This window comes from Plutella xylostella, chromosome 5 (genome assembly GCF_932276165.1).
Source record: "Plutella xylostella chromosome 5, ilPluXylo3.1, whole genome shotgun sequence".
NCBI lineage: Eukaryota > Metazoa > Arthropoda > Insecta > Lepidoptera > Plutellidae > Plutella > Plutella xylostella.
The window spans coordinates 10948159-10968349 of NC_063985.1; the positions used below are offsets into that span (position 1 = coordinate 10948159).

General features: G+C 36.2%; 2 protein-coding genes across 2 annotated transcripts; both read left to right on the forward strand.

The window, feature by feature from the left end:
* The first annotated feature begins 571 nt into the window (after nucleotides 1-571).
* Nucleotides 572-6890, forward strand: LOC125491402. Its single transcript, XM_048633247.1, has 4 exons — nucleotides 572-2911; nucleotides 3105-3332; nucleotides 5646-6110; nucleotides 6819-6890. Exons 1-4 carry the CDS (start codon nucleotides 572-574, stop codon nucleotides 6888-6890), a joined length of 3105 nt encoding a protein of 1034 aa, XP_048489204.1.
* A 4548-nt stretch (nucleotides 6891-11438) lies between these two features.
* LOC105386360 (odorant receptor 2a) lies at nucleotides 11439-14021 on the forward strand. Its single transcript, XM_038112993.2, has 5 exons — nucleotides 11439-12493; nucleotides 12575-12674; nucleotides 12784-12882; nucleotides 13222-13377; nucleotides 13868-14021. The coding sequence occupies exons 1-5, from the start codon at nucleotides 11736-11738 to the stop codon at nucleotides 13934-13936; spliced, it is 1182 nt and encodes a 393-aa protein (XP_037968921.2). The 5' UTR covers nucleotides 11439-11735; the 3' UTR covers nucleotides 13937-14021.
* The last annotated feature ends 6170 nt before the right edge of the window (nucleotides 14022-20191 follow it).

Here is a 20191-nt window from a genome sequence, read left to right on the forward strand (position 1 = left end):
ATAGGCAAGGCTCGGTTATGCCTATAATTCGCGCTTAGCGTGATTATAAGTGAGCGATTAAAAATTAAAATAATTTTATCGGTTGGTATAGTCATTTGTGTTGAGTTCATTTTCTAGTAGCAAATAAACCATCAGTAAGAACGCACGCTGCTCATCATTTCTCCACCTTTAAAATACAGTGACATAGTAAAATCAACCTAATTAACACCCACATAATGGTCGTTATCGAGCCGAATCAAAGTTGTTTACTACAAATTCGCCGGTAACCAGCCCGGCTGAGAACAAAAGAATTCTTATCTATCGTCGAGTGAAGTCGAGAAAACAAGTGTTAATTTAAAATAAAATAAAAGTAATGCAAGTGTGGACATTAATTTAAACAATGTTAACTTATGGACTAACCAGTGCTTAAAAACAAAACCTAAAGAACTAAATACCTAATCAAAGTGTGTATGAACGCTAAGTGAATAACTATTATAAGAATTGACTTTGTGAACGTGTTGAACATTAAAATAGTGCGATATACCTACCTAACACTTTGGACTATCAAACGTAAATATAGTGTTTATGCAAAATGGAAGCGGAAAAAGAACTATTGCAAATTTTAGAAGATAAAATATCAATGTTACAAAAAGTGTTAGTTAACTTTAAGAAATGTCCTAAGGCTAGGCTTACGAAAGGTTACATTACCGTGAGACTACAAACTATTCAAGAATATTGGCGAGACTTTACGAATGCACATTTGGCCCTAACTAGAAAAGTACCTAAACAAAATAGACAGAATTACCCGTACTTTGCAAACGACGAGTACTACGAAGTTGAAGAATTATACTTGGGTTTACAAGCGGATTTGACTGACTTATTATCCGAGTGCTCGCCGTCAGCCACCAGCCGGCAGTCAGCAGGCGCAGCCAGCAGCAACATGGAGGCCGCTGACGCGTCGCAGGTCAAGCTACCAAGGATACAGCTGCCTACATTCTCAGGGTCTTACGAAGAGTTCCCGGCCTTCAAGGATTTGTTTACATCATTAGTAGACAACAATGTTACACTTAGCAATGTCCAAAAGTTACACTACTTGAAGAGTAGCATCAAAGGAGAACCAGAGTCGTTACTGAAGCACATGCAAGTTGTAGAATGCAACTACGAACCAGCGTGGAAACTGTTACAAGAACGATACAACAATATGAGACTTATTACCAACTCTGTGTTGAAGCGATTATTTAACCAAAGGAAGATCTCTGCACCTACAGCTGACAACATTCGTTCACTGTTAGACACAACTAATGATTGTCTAAACAGCCTGAGAAACCTAAGCATATCAACTGATTCTTGGGATCCAGTCATCATATTTCTGGTCATTCAGAAGTTGGACCCGGAGTCACATCAAGAATGGGAACAATCAGCTTTCAATGGAAACAGCGCAGAACTACCTAAGTGGGCGGAGTTATCAAGATTCTTAGAAACTAAATATCGAACACTGGAGCTAGTTAACCCACCACAGAGACAGAAGATAACACAGAGCCAAAACAGAGAAAGAAAATACAAAGTTCATGTTTCTACGGATACCAACAGTAACAATAACTATAACAACAAGGAGAAATGCTGCTCAATGTGCAAAGAAAACCACACCTTATGTCATTGTAGAGAGTTCATATCAAAGGTACCAAGAGAGAGATGCGAGTTCGTGAAAAGCAATCAACTATGTTTCAATTGTTTGGCTCCAGGACATTCAGCTTTTAGATGTCGACTCAGAATGTTCTGCCGAGTATGTAAGAAGCGTCATCACACGCTACTGCATGAGACCTATCAACCAAACAATGTGGAATGTCACCATGATACAGCTACCAACGAGAACTACAACAACAGTGAACCAGTCTCAGAGTTATCAACCAACATAGCAACCAACACGTCTACTGCGCTCCTGGCTACAGCCCTAGTACCAGTGAGAGATGAATCTTCAGGACGTGTCACCATGTTAAGAGCACTAATCGACAATGGATCACAAGCAAGTTTTATTAGTGAGAGAGCCGCCCAGTTACTTAAGCTGAAGAGGATACCCTGCAATGGTACAATCACTGGCGTCGGCACAACAAAGACAACAGTCAAACACGTAGCACAAATTGAGGTTCTTTCAAGCCAAGATAACAAATTCAGCCTCAAATTGAAAGTTTATGTAATGCCTACGCGTTTAACATCACAATTACCAACGAGAGTTATCTCTGAACGCACCTGGTCACACATCCATGGTATAGCTTTAGCTGACCCCGGCTTCAACCAACCTGGACCTGTAGACATGCTGCTGGGTGTAGAAGTGTGTGCCACAATTATGAAAGGCGAGATTATCAAGGGTCCCCCAGGCACCCCTAGTGCTCAAAATACCAGCCTTGGGTGGATTCTCTTCGGGCACATCACTACAGAGGAACACAGAGATGAATATACAGTAATGCACCATCAGATTGATCTGGAAATAAACAGTATGCTAAAACAAATGTGGGAATTGAATGATCATGAGCAAAAGGTCCTAACCGCAGAAGAGAGAAGATGTGAAGAAATATATGAATCAAATCATTCCAGAACAGAAGATGGCAGGTACATTGTGAAGTTGCCTTTTAAAACAGAGAATAGATTATCAATACAGAATGGATCGAGAGACATAGCTCTGAGAAGTCTAAAGCAACTAGAGAGACGCTTCGAAAAGAATCAAAAGCTAAAGGAAGAATACACAAAAGTGATAGAAGAATATCTTGAGATGGAGCATATGGAAGAAGTACCTATAGAAGAAATCAACAAGCCAGCTGTATACTTACCTCATCATGCAGTGATGAAGGAAGAGAAAGAAACATCAAAATGTAGAGTGGTATTTAACGCCTCATGCAAGGGAACCAACAATACTTCCCTGAATGATGAACTGCTAGTTGGTCCACAACTACAAGAAGACATGCGAAGCATTATAATGAGATTGTGCATGCGCCGCACAAAGTTTGCTTCGCCGCTGACGCAGTTAAAATGTACCGAATGATATTAATAACAGAGGAGGACAAAGATAATCAAAGAATCCTATGGCGTAAAAGTAGAACCCAACCTGTAAAAGATTATCGATTAAACAGAGTAACATTCGGAACGGCTTCAGCCCCTTACTTAGCCGTCTGCTTCAGCTAGCTAAAGATGAAGGCCACATTAACGAAGAAGCAGCTAAAATAATCAAAGAAGATTGTTTCATGGATGATATAGTATCTGGAAAGGAAACACTAGAAGACGCAATCAAAACAGCTAAAGATATAGAGAAGATATTACAGAAAGGAGGTTTCATATTACAGAAGTGGTGCTCAAATGACGTAGATTTCCTGAAACAATTCGAACCATCAAAGATTAGCACTCATGTCAACATTAAATTTGGCATAGATGGTATCATAAAGACACTAGGTATCATCTGGAACATGGGAGAAGATGTATTTCAATATCAAAACAACTTACCTGCTACAGCTGAATCTTACACGAAGTGAAGTATACTGGCAGAAATACAGAAGTTGTTCGATCCTCTCGGATGGATTGCCCCGGCGATTATCCCTGCAAAGATACTCATGCAAAGATTATGGTTACACAAAACTGGATGGGATGAAGACGTAGACGAAGAAGCAAGAGAATAGTGGATAGAACTTAGAGAGAAATTTCAAGAGCTGGACCAAGTACAAGTAAAGAGATGGCACGAAACGACTGAAAGCAACAGAGATCATACATCTATACATGGTTTCTGTGATGCTTCCACCAAAGCCTATGCAGCAGTAGCATATCTCAGAGTAGAAGACAAAGATGGAAATGTAACAACCAACATAATAGCCGCTAAAACTCGAGTAGCACCACTAAAACCAGTAACACTCCCTCGTCTTGAACTATGCGGATTTCTGAAAGTAAAGTTCATGCTTGGACAAACTCCACAATCGTACTGTCCTGGTTGTCTGGAGATCCAGCAAGATGGAACACCTTCGTACGTAATCGAGTTGTAACTATCTTAGGAGGAATTATAAAAATTTATAACAACGGCCATTTTGGCATGTCCCTCAACTTCTTTATTTATTTGCAGGCATATCTTTCTTTATATTGGTAAAAAATGCCTTTTAACTGCAAATATAATTTATTGACTTTATTTTAAACTAAAATATATTTAAATCCTGCTTAAACTGAATTTTTCAAAAATATTTTAATAAATCACCACCCACCATTTTGCCCTGTCCCCGGCATAAAATGAAAATTGAAGCTCAATTTATTCAAAAATTTCTTAAGTAGCTGAACTTTTGGAGTGGATTTTACGGAAGATCTACTAAATAATTATCGTTTGACATCATTAAAAGTGCGAATAATAGCCGTTTTATATTTTTAAATCGAAAACAATTTCGACCCTGATTTTGATACTTCCGGAAATGTCGGTTTTGTTACCGCATTTTTTCCTATAGGAAATTTACCAAATGCTTATTTTTAGTTTTTAAAATATGGCAATACTAAGATCTTAGACATTGCCGGCTTAAAAAAATTAAAAAGGCCTCCGTGGGTTGCTCAGTGAGATTGTCTTTATTACCGGTCGAACTGTGACCAAATTTGTCGTCAGGTTTGTTACTACCGTAATCAATTATTTATTGACACATTTCTTACGATAAATTAATATAAAAAGGCATGGTTAATGCTAAATAAATTGTGGTATTTGGTTTATCACTGCTAGTAACTGAACGGCTCATATATTTTTTCAAAGGTTAGGTGGGCGTGTTTTGTTACTTCGATTTTGTTACTGAGGGTACGGTAACATATAGTTGGAACGAAAAAGTAACAAAATCGACGGGTTTACATGGCGACTTTAATAACGGAAGTTGGATTGCTATGACTGTATATTTATTGTTTTATATTGTTATAAATGTGGTTTTTCGAGCGATATAACCCAATTTAGAGATTAACTCTATTATTAAGATGTTTAAAGTGAATTTCATGTAAAATTGGGCCCATGTTCTAAATTTATCATGTTCAAATTTTGTGCTGGTGCCATGTAAACCAAGCCCAACAATTTTGTTACCGTCCGTTTAGTAGCTGTCCCTGCATTCTGTTCGCAGATTTTGTACTATTTTGTCTAAAACTCTTTACTTTTATAATATTTTTGGTTCTAATTATTTAATATTAGTTATTCCCCAACCTATGTAAAAGTTATAAATGTGTTGTTGTTTAAATTACGCCTCAGGCATTAAAAAATATTCTTGATTTGTTGACTGTGGTAACAAAACTGAGATATTATTGGATTTTTAACTGATTTCTAAAGAATATAGGACTTTTTTCCCTTGATAATGTCATTTAAGAAGACTGTGGCTTTCCTTTAAATACTTTAAATTGAAAGAATACCTAAAATTTTATTAATTATTTAGGCCCCAAGAATGGTAACAAAAGAGAAATTTATTCATGCCGTCACATTTTTACATTTTATTAAATAAGTACTTAAAATACCGTAATTACACAATAGATTTTAATAACTATAGATTATAGTGGTGTTATTTCATTTACTCAAAATATATTATAACACCAAAAAATAAAAACATAACATTTTCATCCGTTGTTATAAATTTTTATAATTCCTCTTAGACGATGTTAATAACAATTGGCATCATGTCCAGACTCACGAAAATCCAGCAGATGTAGCTACAAGAGGCATTGAAATAGCAGATTTAAAAGATCACAAACTATGGTGGAAGGGCCCACAGTGGCTAAGAGAGAAAGAAGTCATCTACAGCAAACCGGCATACCTGGAAACAAACCTGGAAAAAGGAGAAAAGATAAAGATTAATACAACAATAGTAAATGAAGATGAAAACATAGAGAAACAATTTGAAAACATGGAAGATTTAACACAACTCCTCATAGTCATCACACACTGCAGAAGATTCATGCGATACAAGAAAGATAACCTGAAAGAAAGACCTATAACTACAAAGGAACTGAATGAATCACTAAACGCATGCATAAAAATAGTTCAAAGAAATAATTTCGAAAGAGAAATAAACAGATTAAAAGAAAACCTTGAAGTCAAAAGGGAAAGCAAGTTGAGTTTACTAAAACCATACATGGCTAATGAAGGAATAGTAAGAGTGGCTGGAAGACTGAGACACGCAAACATAGAAGAAGACAAAAACACCCCATCATTATACCTACCAGTGAAGAGTGGTAACAGTGTAGTGCAAAGACCTATGAATAAATTGTGTTACTTACCTATAGACACTGCCACTTAAAACTTAATTATTTAATATTTTCAGTAGCTTTGTTTACCTAACTAATTCTAAATGAAATAAGTTGCATGATCAAATACTTAAGTTAAAATGTTCTTATTACCTAACGTTACTTATTGTAAAATGAAGTACTTAAATACTTAATCAACCTTTAAGATACAGTCCACAGAGTTAAAATTCAGTTTAAATAAAAATGCATTGTAATTTGTAAGTAAAGAAGTATGTATTCAGTCAAGTAAAGAATCTATCATATCAATTCTATCTATTTAAGGCCATTAGCATTGTATAATCACTTTTTTAAAAGGGCCTTTAATAAATGCCCTTTGGGGGGCGGTATGTTGAGTTCATTTTCTAGTAGCAAATAAACCATCAGTAAGAACGCACGCTGCTCATCATTTCTCCACCTTTAAAATACAGTGACATAGTAAAATCAACCTAATTAACACCCACAATTTGTTTTATGACCGTGGTGTACTATTCTACCTCATTGCCGCTTACTTGTAAATTACTTAATGTAAAAAAAACAGTAGTAGTATGTTAATATCTTCATAATTTTTGTTTTAGGATATGAACGAGGGTTCTACTCGAGAGGGCCACGTATACAATAAGAGCTTCACCGCCCTCAGAATAGAATAGAATAGGTATTATGCTATTTTTTAATTTTAGGGAATTAGAGCGAACGGGATGGGAGCTATTGTGGTTTTACAAATTGTAAATTTCAGTCCTTTCAGTTCATCCGTCGTATTGCCGTGCTCACCTCAAACAATGTCATATGAAAAATTAAATTTACCGTCTTATAGTTGATATGCATGCCACGCTTGCACTTTGTAAAGAATGCACCGACCGACCCTCCGTGGCCGTAAATATGCTCAGGGTTTACCCATCTCCCTGTATTAATTTTGATCAACCTTTGTAAGGCGTATTTGGGATTTTTCGACCAAAGCCCCCCCGTAACGGAAATTACAAAGAAGTTTAATTAAGAAGATTTCGTTCTTTTAGGGGGATGCAGAACTAAAAAAAACCCTACCGTTTAAAAAAAATAAAAAAAATAAAAAAACTACAGGACATACAGAAGGATCTGTTTGATGTATCTTATGTATCTATCTATGTATCTGTGTAGATATAATTAGGTATCAGCTGTCCGGTATCCACAGGCTCTGCCTAGCTTGAGGTCGGATGGCCGTGTTTGACATGTTCCCTATTATGATTATACAGGGTGGCCCAAAGAGTGACGTCCAAAGGAAAATGTTTGATTCCTTAGGTCAAGGGGTAGCCAAATCACCCCCATGTATGTTCAGCAATTTTTAGTAGTTTAGGAGTTATGATTTTTTTTCCAAATGTTCTACGAAAATCGACCTCAGTGGATTAATTATGTTTTATTATTTTTTGGATAACTTTTTTAAAGCATTTTTTAATTTTTGTGTCATCCTCTTAAGTTGTTCTTTTAACCATAAAAGTTTCAGCTTCCTAGCTGTAATGTAAGTTAGTTATTTTTTTATCGAAAGTTCGAATTATATCATCGAGCTAGACTGCTCTGAATTTTCTACTTGAAATTAAAAATTGAAAAAGATATTCTCATGGTCCCTTATTAATTTTAAAAACTCCGCAAGGTTCCAAAATTACATAAAAATAAAAATAAACTATTGCTTAATAGGGTATTATTTGCAGAAAAAAGCCTTCAAAGGTACCTGGGTGGAAATTACCTAATTAGTAAATTGTTTCAGAAAGTTGAAATATTCCTGTTATGTCATTACTAAGGACTAATTAAGTTAGAAAATGTATCAAATTAAAGGGAAAATTAAATTATTTACTTTTTTTTAAAATTTAAGTTAAATTTTTGAATGTAAATTCTTAGAAAAATGTTTTAGTCTGAGTAGAAAGATTTATGAGATAATTTTATTATTAATAATAAGTAAATAAACTCTAATAATTATTTTACACATTTACTCACAATAAATTTTCAAAATGGCGACCTCCCATAGCAATACACAACCTACATCTACGCAAGAAATTTTCTTTAAGTCGCCTATACGCTTCTCTGTTTCATTGGGATGTAACTTTTTGACAGATGTCACATTTTTGAGAAAAGGTACCTACTTTTTGTACATCTTTAACCTTTTGACAAATATCATATTTTTTACATTTGTCACTTTTTTGACTTAAAGAAAATTTCTTGCGTAGATGTAGGTTGTGTATTGCTATGGGAGGTCGCCATTTTGAAAATTTATTGTGAGTAAATGTGTAAAATAATTATTAGAGTTTATTTACTTATTATTAATAATAAAATTATCTCATAAATCTTTCTACTCAGACTAAAACATTTTTCTAAGAATTTACATTCAAAAATTTAACTTAAATTTTAAAAAAAAGTAAATAATTTAATTTTCCCTTTAATTTGATACATTTTCTAACTTAATTAGTCCTTAGTAATGACATAACAGGAATATTTCAACTTTCTGAAACAATTTACTAATTAGGTAATTTCCACCCAGGTACCTTTGAAGGCTTTTTTCTGCAAATAATACCCTATTAAGCAATAGTTTATTTTTATTTTTATGTAATTTTGGAACCTTGCGGAGTTTTTAAAATTAATAAGGGACCATGAGAATATCTTTTTCAATTTTTAATTTCAAGTAGAAAATTCAGAGCAGTCTAGCTCGATGATATAATTCGACTTTCGTTAAAAAAATAACTAACTTACATTACAGCTAGGAAGCTGAAACTTTTATGGTTAAAAGAACAACTTAAGAGGATGACACAAAAATTAAAAAATGCTTTAAAAAAGTTATCCAAAAAATAATAAAACATAATTAATCCACTGAGGTCGATTTTCGTAGAACATTTGGAAAAAAAATCATAACTCCTAAACTACTAAAAATTGCTGAACATACATGGGGGTGATTTGGCTACCCCTTGACCTAAGGAATCAAACATTTTCCTTTGGACGTCACTCTTTGGGCCACCCTGTATAATTACTCGTATATAAGGAACATAGAGATAACACATTAACGACCCAAACTACGTGATTATAATGGACAACTAGATAAAATGGATCAAAGGAAGATTAAAGGCAATTGGCTCACTGCCCATCCAATTTTCTTTGTTGACGTCCCAGTGGAGACAACAGAAGATTATCTTAACAAAGCAAAAGCTAGTTCGAAACACCCCCGCGAGAAACAAAGTAATCTTACCGATCATCTAAGAAACCTTCTTTTGCAAGCGTATATAAGTAATTATTTTCAACCCATATAACGAAAAATATGATCGTTATGATTTTTACGTGTGTTGTTCATTCAATATGGTTGTATTTAGTCTGATCTGGAGTCTCTAGTCTGTCTGATGAGGAATAAAGAGGCAGATTCGGTGCTCGACAGTACTGTTCTTCCATTTTGACTACGCCATCTTTGACTAACACGAAAACTTAACACTTACAGCTGTTAAGGAACTGTAAAGCATGGAATTTCTTTCATATTAACATTCAGTTGACATCTATAAAATTTTAGCAGATTTCGTATTTACATTTACTTGTTAAAGTGTATAGCATACCAAACATAGTAGTCTAGTCACTCAGAAGCAGAACAGATTACTCATGACAACCCGTCCTTAATCATTTAGTCAAATGCTTACCGTGTAGTCAATAAACTCAACAGTCATCGAAATCCACTCAAAATTAACACAGCTATTATCTGCCCACCGGTTGTAAATTCTGCCCATTCGGTTGTCCACGATTCACGCATCCAGCGTGTTTGACGTTATCTATGGCTGGGGCTCGATATGGCGTTTGTACAGTCAAGCAAAAGCCTTTCAGATTGGTTTCCAAAATATCCCTTCAAAACACAATTTTTTGAAATTGCACGTTAGGATTTCAAAAATATAAAAACCTATTAAATTAATGTAGCCCCTTGATTCTTTTCTCCACCAAATATTTTCTCGTCTAGACATTCTGCTTCTTCTTACATGCAAAAAGACAGTAAACCAAAATGCATAAAGCTTTTGATGAGTACAGTAAGGGGCACGCAAACCTGACCCCCCTCAGAAGCATTGCTACTATGAGAAGAGGGTCAGGTTTCTCTGCACCTGACCGTACCTACCTACTTTAAATAGTTAAAATTGAAAAATTTCCACTTTTTGACTGCCGTAAAGAGTCGAAACTCATGTGTTTCGATGTAAATTTAACATTGTTGTAATTTACAATACTGTAGGTATATAAATTTGAGGGATAGACTACGACTTGACATGCAACCAGATACCCATAAGAAGTACTGATGAACGCACAACAGTAACAACTAATAATAATAATAATTTATAATTCAAGCAATTATGATCACAAGAAAACCCATATGATGTCAGTCATAAGTAAATAATTTCGATTTATAGAATAGTTATATTTATTCCGGAGTTGTTTTGTTACAAATACACACAAACCTACTTTTCCATATTAAAGTATGTGAGTATGGAAAAAGAAGTTGTTTTTCCACTGAATTATTATTCCGACTGTACCAAGGCGGCATTAGCACGCTCGGAATCGGCCGCCGGTCGTAATGGCCCCTTATAGCCGGCTGCAGTCGTTCGTACGTCTGGTAATGCAATGTTGCCCCATCACTCATTCTGTGTCGTTTTTACCCCCACGAAAAAATATGTGGGTTATAGTTTTGGTGCATTAAGTAGTTTGTAGGTACGTCTGGTAATGCAATGTTGCCCCATCACTAATTCTGTGTCGTTTTTACCCCCAACGAAAAAATATGTGTGTATAGTTTTGTGGCATCACCCTTACAAGAAGGTCTAACTAGCGTCAACATAATGGCGGATTACTAATTAATAAGCTATTTCGCTGCAAAGGTACCTATACATTATGTACATAATACCCATATAGATTATTGTTCTTCCCAAGTTACTGTATGGAATATGGTGAAATTATGTTCTGGTACTAAACAAATCAATTGTGGGGTTTGAAATTAACGGGGTCTTTGAGACTATTATGTAAAACAATAAGGCTTTCAGCAAGTACATCAGCTGCCTATATGCTTTGCTACTAAGATTTGGTAAGACATTTATAAAATCAAACTACCTTAAAATCTTCCTTTTGTATCAACAATGAGGATCAAATGGACACTTTTTTTGGTTTTTTCTTAGCGTGTCGGTGACACTAGAGCTAAAATAGGGTGAAATGACCGTGGTCAAGAAAGTGGTGATAATTGGTTAGTCAGATTAATTGTCTATCGCTAACTGGCCAGGGTGCACAGGACGTACATATATGTGTTAATATCTGCCTTAAACAAATATCTGTGCCGGCCGGGGATGGAACATGGGACCTTTGGCGTAGTAGTCAGGGTCACTAACCACTACACCATTCTGTCGTCATGTTATGTGTAACTCAAATAACTGTAATAACGAAATAACATATTTACAGAACTGCTTGTGTAATTGTGTTGGTGTTTTAATTGATCGTTTTTCCTCGTTTCATTTCACACGGTTATAAAAATGCCACCTGAAACCATATCTGGCGCGTTCCACAGTAATGTCCGCGGTTGGAAAATATTCGCTCTTTGGATTCGAGAAGTCAACAACAAATATTACAAATGCTACGCCGCGTTGTCATTGGTCTTTCTCTACTTTCTTTACGATGGACTTCTGACCCTAAATCTCATATACAGCCCCAAAAATTTGAACACGTTCATTCCAGAACTAGTGTTTCTTTTGACATCTTTCGTTCTTGTATTCAAAATTAATATGGTAATGTTCAAAAGTAAACTTATTTTAAGAGCCTTCAGTATAATGGACAGTGATATTTTCTCCGGAGAAACAGTGGAACAGAAGAGGATAACTAAAAGATACGTTGAAATGTACAAAAAATATTATCGTGCGTACTTCGTATTGGGTTACATGTCGTACACTTTTTTTACAATAGTTCCATTCTTGAAACATGTGTTTTTTGGCCAAGAGCTAATTCTAGCTATTTGTAACTATTACTTCCTCAGTGACAAAGAGAGAGATGCAAATATCTACTTGTATTGGTGTTACCAGTCACTTGGAAACTTTGCTCACATGAACTATGGTGTTAATATTGATACATTTATTCCTGGATTAATTATGATTGGTATAGGACAGTTCAAAGCACTGAATGTAAGATTATCGAATATAAAAACCTATTCAAAAAAGAATTTAGTCGATATTGAGCAAGAAAAAAAACTAGAAGAAGAATTGATTAAGTGCTTGAAACACTACGATTTGCTACGAGAGTAAGAACAATCACGGAATTTGTATTGTCTTTATAATATAAATTGTCTAAACGTTTGTTCACATGCCATGTTTATTTTCAGATACTGTTCGCTGATTGAGGAAATATTTGACACAGCTATGTTCGTTCAATTTGGTGTAGGAGCCGCAATTAATTGTGTTACTTTAGTCGCCATGCTACAAGTAAGCTATGAGTTAATGCTTATTAAACAAAATTTAAATGTAAATTATCCTACCAGTCCAAAATGTGCACGTTGATATTTTAAATTATAGAATAACTATATTTTTTCAGTTACCATCCAATGAAATGTTCTTCTTGATCTTATACGGTGTAATAATGGCGATAGAAATATTCACACCTGGATATTTAGGGACTCAGTTGGAACATGAGGTAAATTAACAACTACTATGCTAAGATACTTGAGCATTGTAATCCAGTTAGCTATCTATAAGTACACAAAACGGATGCTGCATCTCACATACACTTTGTGAAACTCTGTGAGGTACCTACACCTTGAAATAGTTTTACTGGACTTATTAAAATTATTATTATTGCTATTTCTATGTTAGTCCACCAACCTGTACTAGGCCCGCGTCGTCGTGGGTTAAGCCCCTAAAACCATTCCTTTGTTGTAGGAGACCGAAGCCCCATCAGTGGGTTGTGTTAATGATGCCTATGTTAATTGTCCAAGTGTGTTTCATTCATGTCATATTTTTCATTTGTTTCCAGAGTGAGCGAACGACCTCAGCGGTGTACGAGTGCGACTGGATGGACCGCTCCCCTCGCTTCAAGCGCAACATGATGCTGCTGGTGGAGCGAGCAAACACCTCCGTGGAACTGACTGCGCTGACCATGTTCCCGCTGTCTTTGGAGACATTTGTATCGGTAAGGAAGGCTAGATGAAAACCAGCACTATGGCCTACCATAGCTTCAAGCTGAACCCATTTCAGCACCGGCAAGCAAAACTCATGTTGATTTTTTCATTACTTTTTATTCTTTTTACTTATGTTTGTGTTGTTCTACGTGAGTTTATAAATAAATGAATGTTGTTGCTTTCAAAATGATGGTAAATTTCTTGGTGTGTAGTATTTAGGGTAGCTGCATCGGGTGGCCAAATTAAGCTACCATGACGCATAAACTGTGCTTTATATACGTCCGGTGAAACCTTAGCTCTTACCTCGATTCAGTTCAGCTCTAGTAGTTTTCACAGACACCTAAGACGCAGTAACTGCTGGGTACCTGATAAAGTGTGTTTCATGATTTTGGTAACATATAATCCAATTGCACAGATTTACGGCTTTTAGTGGCAAATAATTCCATCCATGGAGCCCCCCTTTAAAAATGGTACTGGACGCCTTCCATTTTTCTTTTGCAGATCATGAAAGGAGCCTACTCATGTTTCACATTAGTTCGAGCTATGAATGGAAGAGAAGATACTAAATAATCGTGAGCCTGAGAGAGTGACGGGAGAAAGTATTTTGTTACTAAAAACTGTATGTATCTTACATAAATTAAAACACTATGATTTTTTTCGTTTATCAATGAAGAGGCAGCCTTATCAATGTAGGGGTCGTTCTGTGCTCTATAAAATATCAGTCTATTGGATATTCAAAACTGTAATTATAATTTTTTTAAAGCTAATTTCATATTTTTTTGTTAGATTCTGCCTTCAATCTCTACTTTTTGTATTATTACTAATATTAAGCGGTGACCTTTTAATGGCATCCATACAAATAATCTATACAATGTATATGGTCAATGAGTAGTCTGCTCGAATCTGTCTGCATAATTCTTTTGTCACAATGACAAACCGTTACTAACCCTAACATTACTGCTTTACTGCTGACCCTAGCTTTATTACCGGCATAACTTAACAGAACTATTTCAATTCGTAAGTGAAACTTTTCACGTTTTTCAGCATCGTTTCAGTAGTCCTAATGGCAATGGGGCAATGACCGGGCGCCAGATGCTTCCACCATGCGAGGGTTCAGTCGAACTAACTTTGTTTTTCAATTATGTGTATTGTTTAAAACTGTCGTAGTTTTGGAATTTACCTACATAGGTATCGGAGTGTTTGGGTATTTTGTATTATATTAGGCAGCAGGTACTCATAGAACATAATAAAATCATGTTTAATACTTACTTAATTTTACGGGGGCAGAGAGTTGAAATGCAAAAACATGTAGGTACTCTCATGCCTATCGGGGCTACTAAGCGAAACAACACACACATTGACACGACAAATTCTATAACACCTCTCTATGTTGGGTTAAGGCTAGTGAAATAAGTACTTACCTTTACATGAGCAGTCGTACGTTACGGCTTTGAATAAGAGATGCCTCGGGACGCTTTCTTTGCCTGTCAAAAAGTAGGTGAAAAACTACTACCTACGTGAAATATTAAAATGGCGACCGTGTAGCACTCTTGTGATTGTAAGTTTTTGTAATGAAAATTTTATAGAGATCCTACATAAATCCCTAAAAAACATTTTACGCAGCGTAAAATTAACATGATAGCTAATAATTATGTTTACTATTTGAGGAAATAATTTTTAAGAGTGTTATAAAAGTTATTTAATTGTTAAAAGGATAACCCACCCATCTCATACTCAGCATATACAATTATATTATTTATTATTATTATGACCCCGCTTTGGATTACACACTACGTTTTGCTTTTTCGCCTTGTAAGATGGAATCTCTATGATTAAAGCTATTCTATCTATCGAAATATCTATGCGAAATAGAAAAAGAAAAAATATTTAATTCTTTTCTGTGACTTTTAAGTCGGGCACGTTACCCGGTAACGTAGAAACAGTGAGAGAAAAATCAAGAACCATCTCCCCAATAGCTAGATAGGAAGGCATAGGTGTGATCGTGTCTACACCGCGGAGTAGGGGTGCTTACTCTCAACTGGACACAACTACCTGTTTTTTAAGCTGTTTTTCATTGCAATGCAAACGCTTTGATATCCCTAAAACATCGAAATTAGTTATTTTATATTTCACCTTGATATGGTTTTATTTATGATTTTTATGCTATGATATCTTTTCTGAATATGACTCGAACTACCTATCTGTGAATAACTTAATTAAATGAAATATTTTATAAAAGTACAGTTGTTTTATTGATAATATTATTATAGTGATTATTGAAATACTTAACAAGCTTTTTCTGATCAACACAGGTCCTTCCTACCAAAGACACTTAAATTCAACCTTACCAATATTTTTCGAACACTAATAAGTGAAATACCGAATACAAAATCGAAATGTGAGAGTAGGCCACGAGTTTTATCGGATTCAGTAGAATTGCTTGTTTAACATATTTGTTTCTTTTCTTTCCTCGCACTCGACTGGTAACGAGTGTACACACAGTTCCCAAATGACTGGCTGTTGTTATTCTTTCGTTCCTCGACGAGTTTCGACGCCGCTGCAGACAATTAAATGCAGACTGCAGTCTTTTTACTGCCATTCCCGTGCTCCGATTTCCGATACGTTTTAAATTGCCGCACCTACGTAAGAGGTTTACGGGTTGAGTTTATGTGTAAATATGGATTTTATCTATAACTTGGTTTTATAAATAATACTTAGGTACCTATATTTTTTAACCAACATAATGTAGCTAACGTGTCAATCCATATCTTCTGTAGGTAACTGAAAAAAATCCTAATAACGATTCGAATCTCATGAAGAACATACCTAATGTGTAATGTTTACTTTTAAAATAACCTTTCCTCTTTGTTCGTAACAATTGGCTGCTTATTCTCGAGTCGCGTTCTAAGCAGGTGCTTTTTCGGTTATTTATTATTTGCTATGCGAGCTCAACTCGAATTTGTTCTCATAATATTCGCAACGAGCAGACACGGCGGGGTTATTGCGACACTTTATAATATTACGCTCCGTGCGATATGTCCAAGACATTATTCTTAGCGCCGCGTGCTCCTGTCTCGGAATAAAAACAGGAATAAACTAGAATAATGTAGGGTTAGCGTGTTGTTCTTTGCTATATTCCTTTTCAGCAAAGGTAGGTACTTCCTGTGACGGTTTTGGAGATGTCCCATATTGGAAGCCTGTTAACTTTGCCGAAAGACATCATTATCATTCGTTTCAATGAAATAACTTGAGTAAACTTACTGTTTTTTAGATTTTACGAATAAAAATCATGGTAACAAGAAAACCAACGTCAAACTACCTATCTAAACAGCTTAAAAACAATACAGTGCAAAAATACAAAGAGGCTGGATAACTCCAGCTAAAATTACACAAAAGTCAACCCAAAAGTTGTGGAGAAGTAAAAACATTGAAACTTTCCATTCTGAAAGGAACCTTGAATGTTTTATCTCGGAGCCGTTTACATAATATTGATGTTCAACGATTTTGAATTTGAGCGAACACCTGGCATCCAGACGGGCAAGAAACACTTGAAACGGAAGAAGTGATGTATATTAACGTGTTGTTGCTGCGTTAAAATTTTGTTATTCTGAGGAGCTCGTTAGAAATTACTTACCTAATATTTTTTTAAATAAGAGGTTGATTAAGTGATATTAGTCTAAGTAGTAGCAAGGCCTTCTAGTGAAAGTCCCTAAAAAAGGGGATCTATCTCAGTGCGATAACTGGCGCGGCATAACTCTACTCCCGTGACTCCCGTCTGCCGCCAAAGTTTTAGCAAAGCTATTGCTCAACCGCATACTGAATAAAGTAGCACCCACTCTTAGAGAAGAGCAAGCCGGATTCCGCCCCGGCCGCTCCTGCGCTGACCACACCAACACCCTGCGCATCCTGATAGAACAGTGTGTCGAATGGCAATCCGAACTTTATCTCGCGTTCGTAGATTTTGAGAAAGCCTTCGACATCGTGAAGTGGAGCGCGCTGTGGTCCAGCCTGTACCGCAGAGGAATACCGAGCGCCATAGTCAGGATAATCCAGTCGCTATACGAGGGTAGCACTTGTAGGGTTATCCACGATAAAGAGCTTGGCGCACCTATAAATATTACCGCTGGCGTAAAACAGGGTTGCCTTCTTTCTCCACTACTGTTTATAATTGTGCTGGATGATGTTATGCGGGATGTGACCACCAATGTCCAAGGAATCAGTTGGGGAGCAAGTGTTCTGGAGGACCTCGATTACGCGGATGACATAGTGTTGACATCGCCAACACTAGCCCAGTTGGAAGGAAAGCTAGAGAAACTACAAACTGCTGCTGGCCAGATGGGCTTGCGAATCAACCGACAAAAAACTGTGGACACGCGCGTAAACCCGACCGAGACCGATCCACTTGTACTGGATAACGAGAGCCTGCAGTCTGTCCCTCGCTTTGTGTACCTTGGCAGCACGATCACAAGCCAGGGTGGGGCAGACGAAGATGTCGCAGCTAGAATAAATAAGGCGAAAGCTGCCTTCGCACAATTAAGATCGGTGTGGGACTCCAACGTACTCAAGCGTCGCGTGAAAATCTCCCTCTTCAACTCCGTGGTGAAGTCGGTTCTGCTGTTCGGTTGTGAAACGTGGAGAGTGACTAAGGGATTGATGAACCAAATACAAGTGTTCGTCAACAAATCCCTGAGGTCGATCCTCCGCATCTTCTGGCCGAACACAATCCGCAACGCTGACCTGTGGAAAGTGTGCAAACAGTCGCCCATAGAGCAAGAAATCGCATTGCGAAAATGGAGATGGATCGGTCACACTATAAGAAGGGGAGCCGATAACATGGCAAGCATCGCTTTCGAGTGGAAACCGCTAGGAGGCCATCGGAGACGCGGTCGCCCCGTGCACACATGGCGGCGCACAGTGGACGGCGAGCTGCGAGCACAAGGCCTGAGCTGGACGGAGGCCAGAGCGGTTGCTGAGGACAGGACGGCGTGGCGCACTCTCGTGAAGGCCCTCTGTACCACTGGGGTACCTTAGGACGACAACAACAACAACAGTCTAAGTATATTTTATTATTTATTCACATAAAAACAGCGCAAATCATAACCATTCACAGGTCTTTTGAGGCGTTTGCCAAAACTCATAGCAAAATGGTTACTATATTCATTTTACGATGCCCATCCACATCTCATTTTAAAAAGTGTGTGACTGGCGCCCTGCACTCTCCAGCAGTGTTCGTCATTCAAGTTGAAATGAGTTCTGCTACCAATATACGGTAAGGAACCTGCCAGGCAAACAAATACGTTATTATTAATTAGGTACCTATCGATTCACAATCTTAAATTCTCGGTTTAAAATTCAACTCATGACACAATGACATGTTGTTGTAAATTTAATTTTTCAGGCAATATTATGTTTTGTCCGAAATTGTTATAATGAAATTTAGCGCCTTCAGAATTGACATCATTATCTCCACTTCTCATATTCTTGTGCTCTGTAGGCGAGACTTTATAGACAAACTTTCCTTTTCATTGAATGTTCCAAACTCGTTTGTGTTTGTTATTGTTTCCAATCGGCAAACTTGGATGGTTAGCGATTTTAAACTTTAACTCCTTCACTGTGACTTAAAGAGATTATGTTTCTCTTAGGGCCACTTGCACAAACATATTATTAAATCTAGATTTAGTGTCAAATCTCGTTTTAAGAAACGTCACTCTATACAAATTTAACACTAAATCTAGATTTAGGTAATATGTTTGTGCAAGTCGCCCTTAGACTAAGTACGCTCACGTGCAATGTAAACAATTAAATACCTATATACCTAAATAATTATACTGACGTTCCATACTTCACTGGAACTTTTTCGTGAGTGTATTATGAATCATGTCAAGATTCCACATCCTGTATGTCTAAAAATATAATAAATTGGAAGTAAATTATAAAAATATAATAGCTGGAAGTAAATTATGAAAATATAATAATAATAATCACTGTATCGTTGTTAAAAATAAGTGTTACTATGCACAGTAAGATAATGAAAAGTTATCGCAAAATGACTCAAAGTCTTACTTATCTGTTGGTTATCGTTTATCAATCAAAAGTGATAAAGATGGAATATTAGTCAAAGAGACCCAGGGGTTAAACTTTATTAGTTTATTTTTATCAGACAAGCCTCTATCTAAAGCCGCGCTGAAATATTGCTGGGATATAAACTGTATGAAATTAAAGAAATTATATAAAGAAAAATCTGTTTTTAAATTTATCTGTTCTAATAAATGGATTTTTATTTGTTTAGAGCTCTCATCTCCCATTTGAAGTACATAATAATATACATAAGTATGTGAAGAAATTAAAATACCTATAGCCAATCGGTCCTATACCGTTATGCTCCATTTTCACAATAGTCGGTTAAATCGTAACCAGGGAAAGGTTGATCAATTATACGTCATCTTCATAAGTATTAATTTCTTGACATAATATTATGTGTCAAAATTCATGCAATAATCCCTGGTCATGCTCTACTCTAACCCACTATGGAGAAATTGGCACTAACCATTACAACTGGTACTACAGTCGTGAATGACACATGCATTTTTCAAAATGTATGTTTCTTATCACTGTGTGTCATTTATATATTTTTTTAAATGTAATCTTTCACCTATGGCGCGGTTATTTTTATTTATTGAAGCTGTAAAAGGTTTAAGATAGTGACAAACTTATCAATATGCAGTTGATATAGTAAGTTTACAGTATCTACCGCGGTAGCTAGTTTATGTACAATCAGGAAAACCTATACTGGAGGGCTATTATTGTTTTTTAAGTGGATACGCG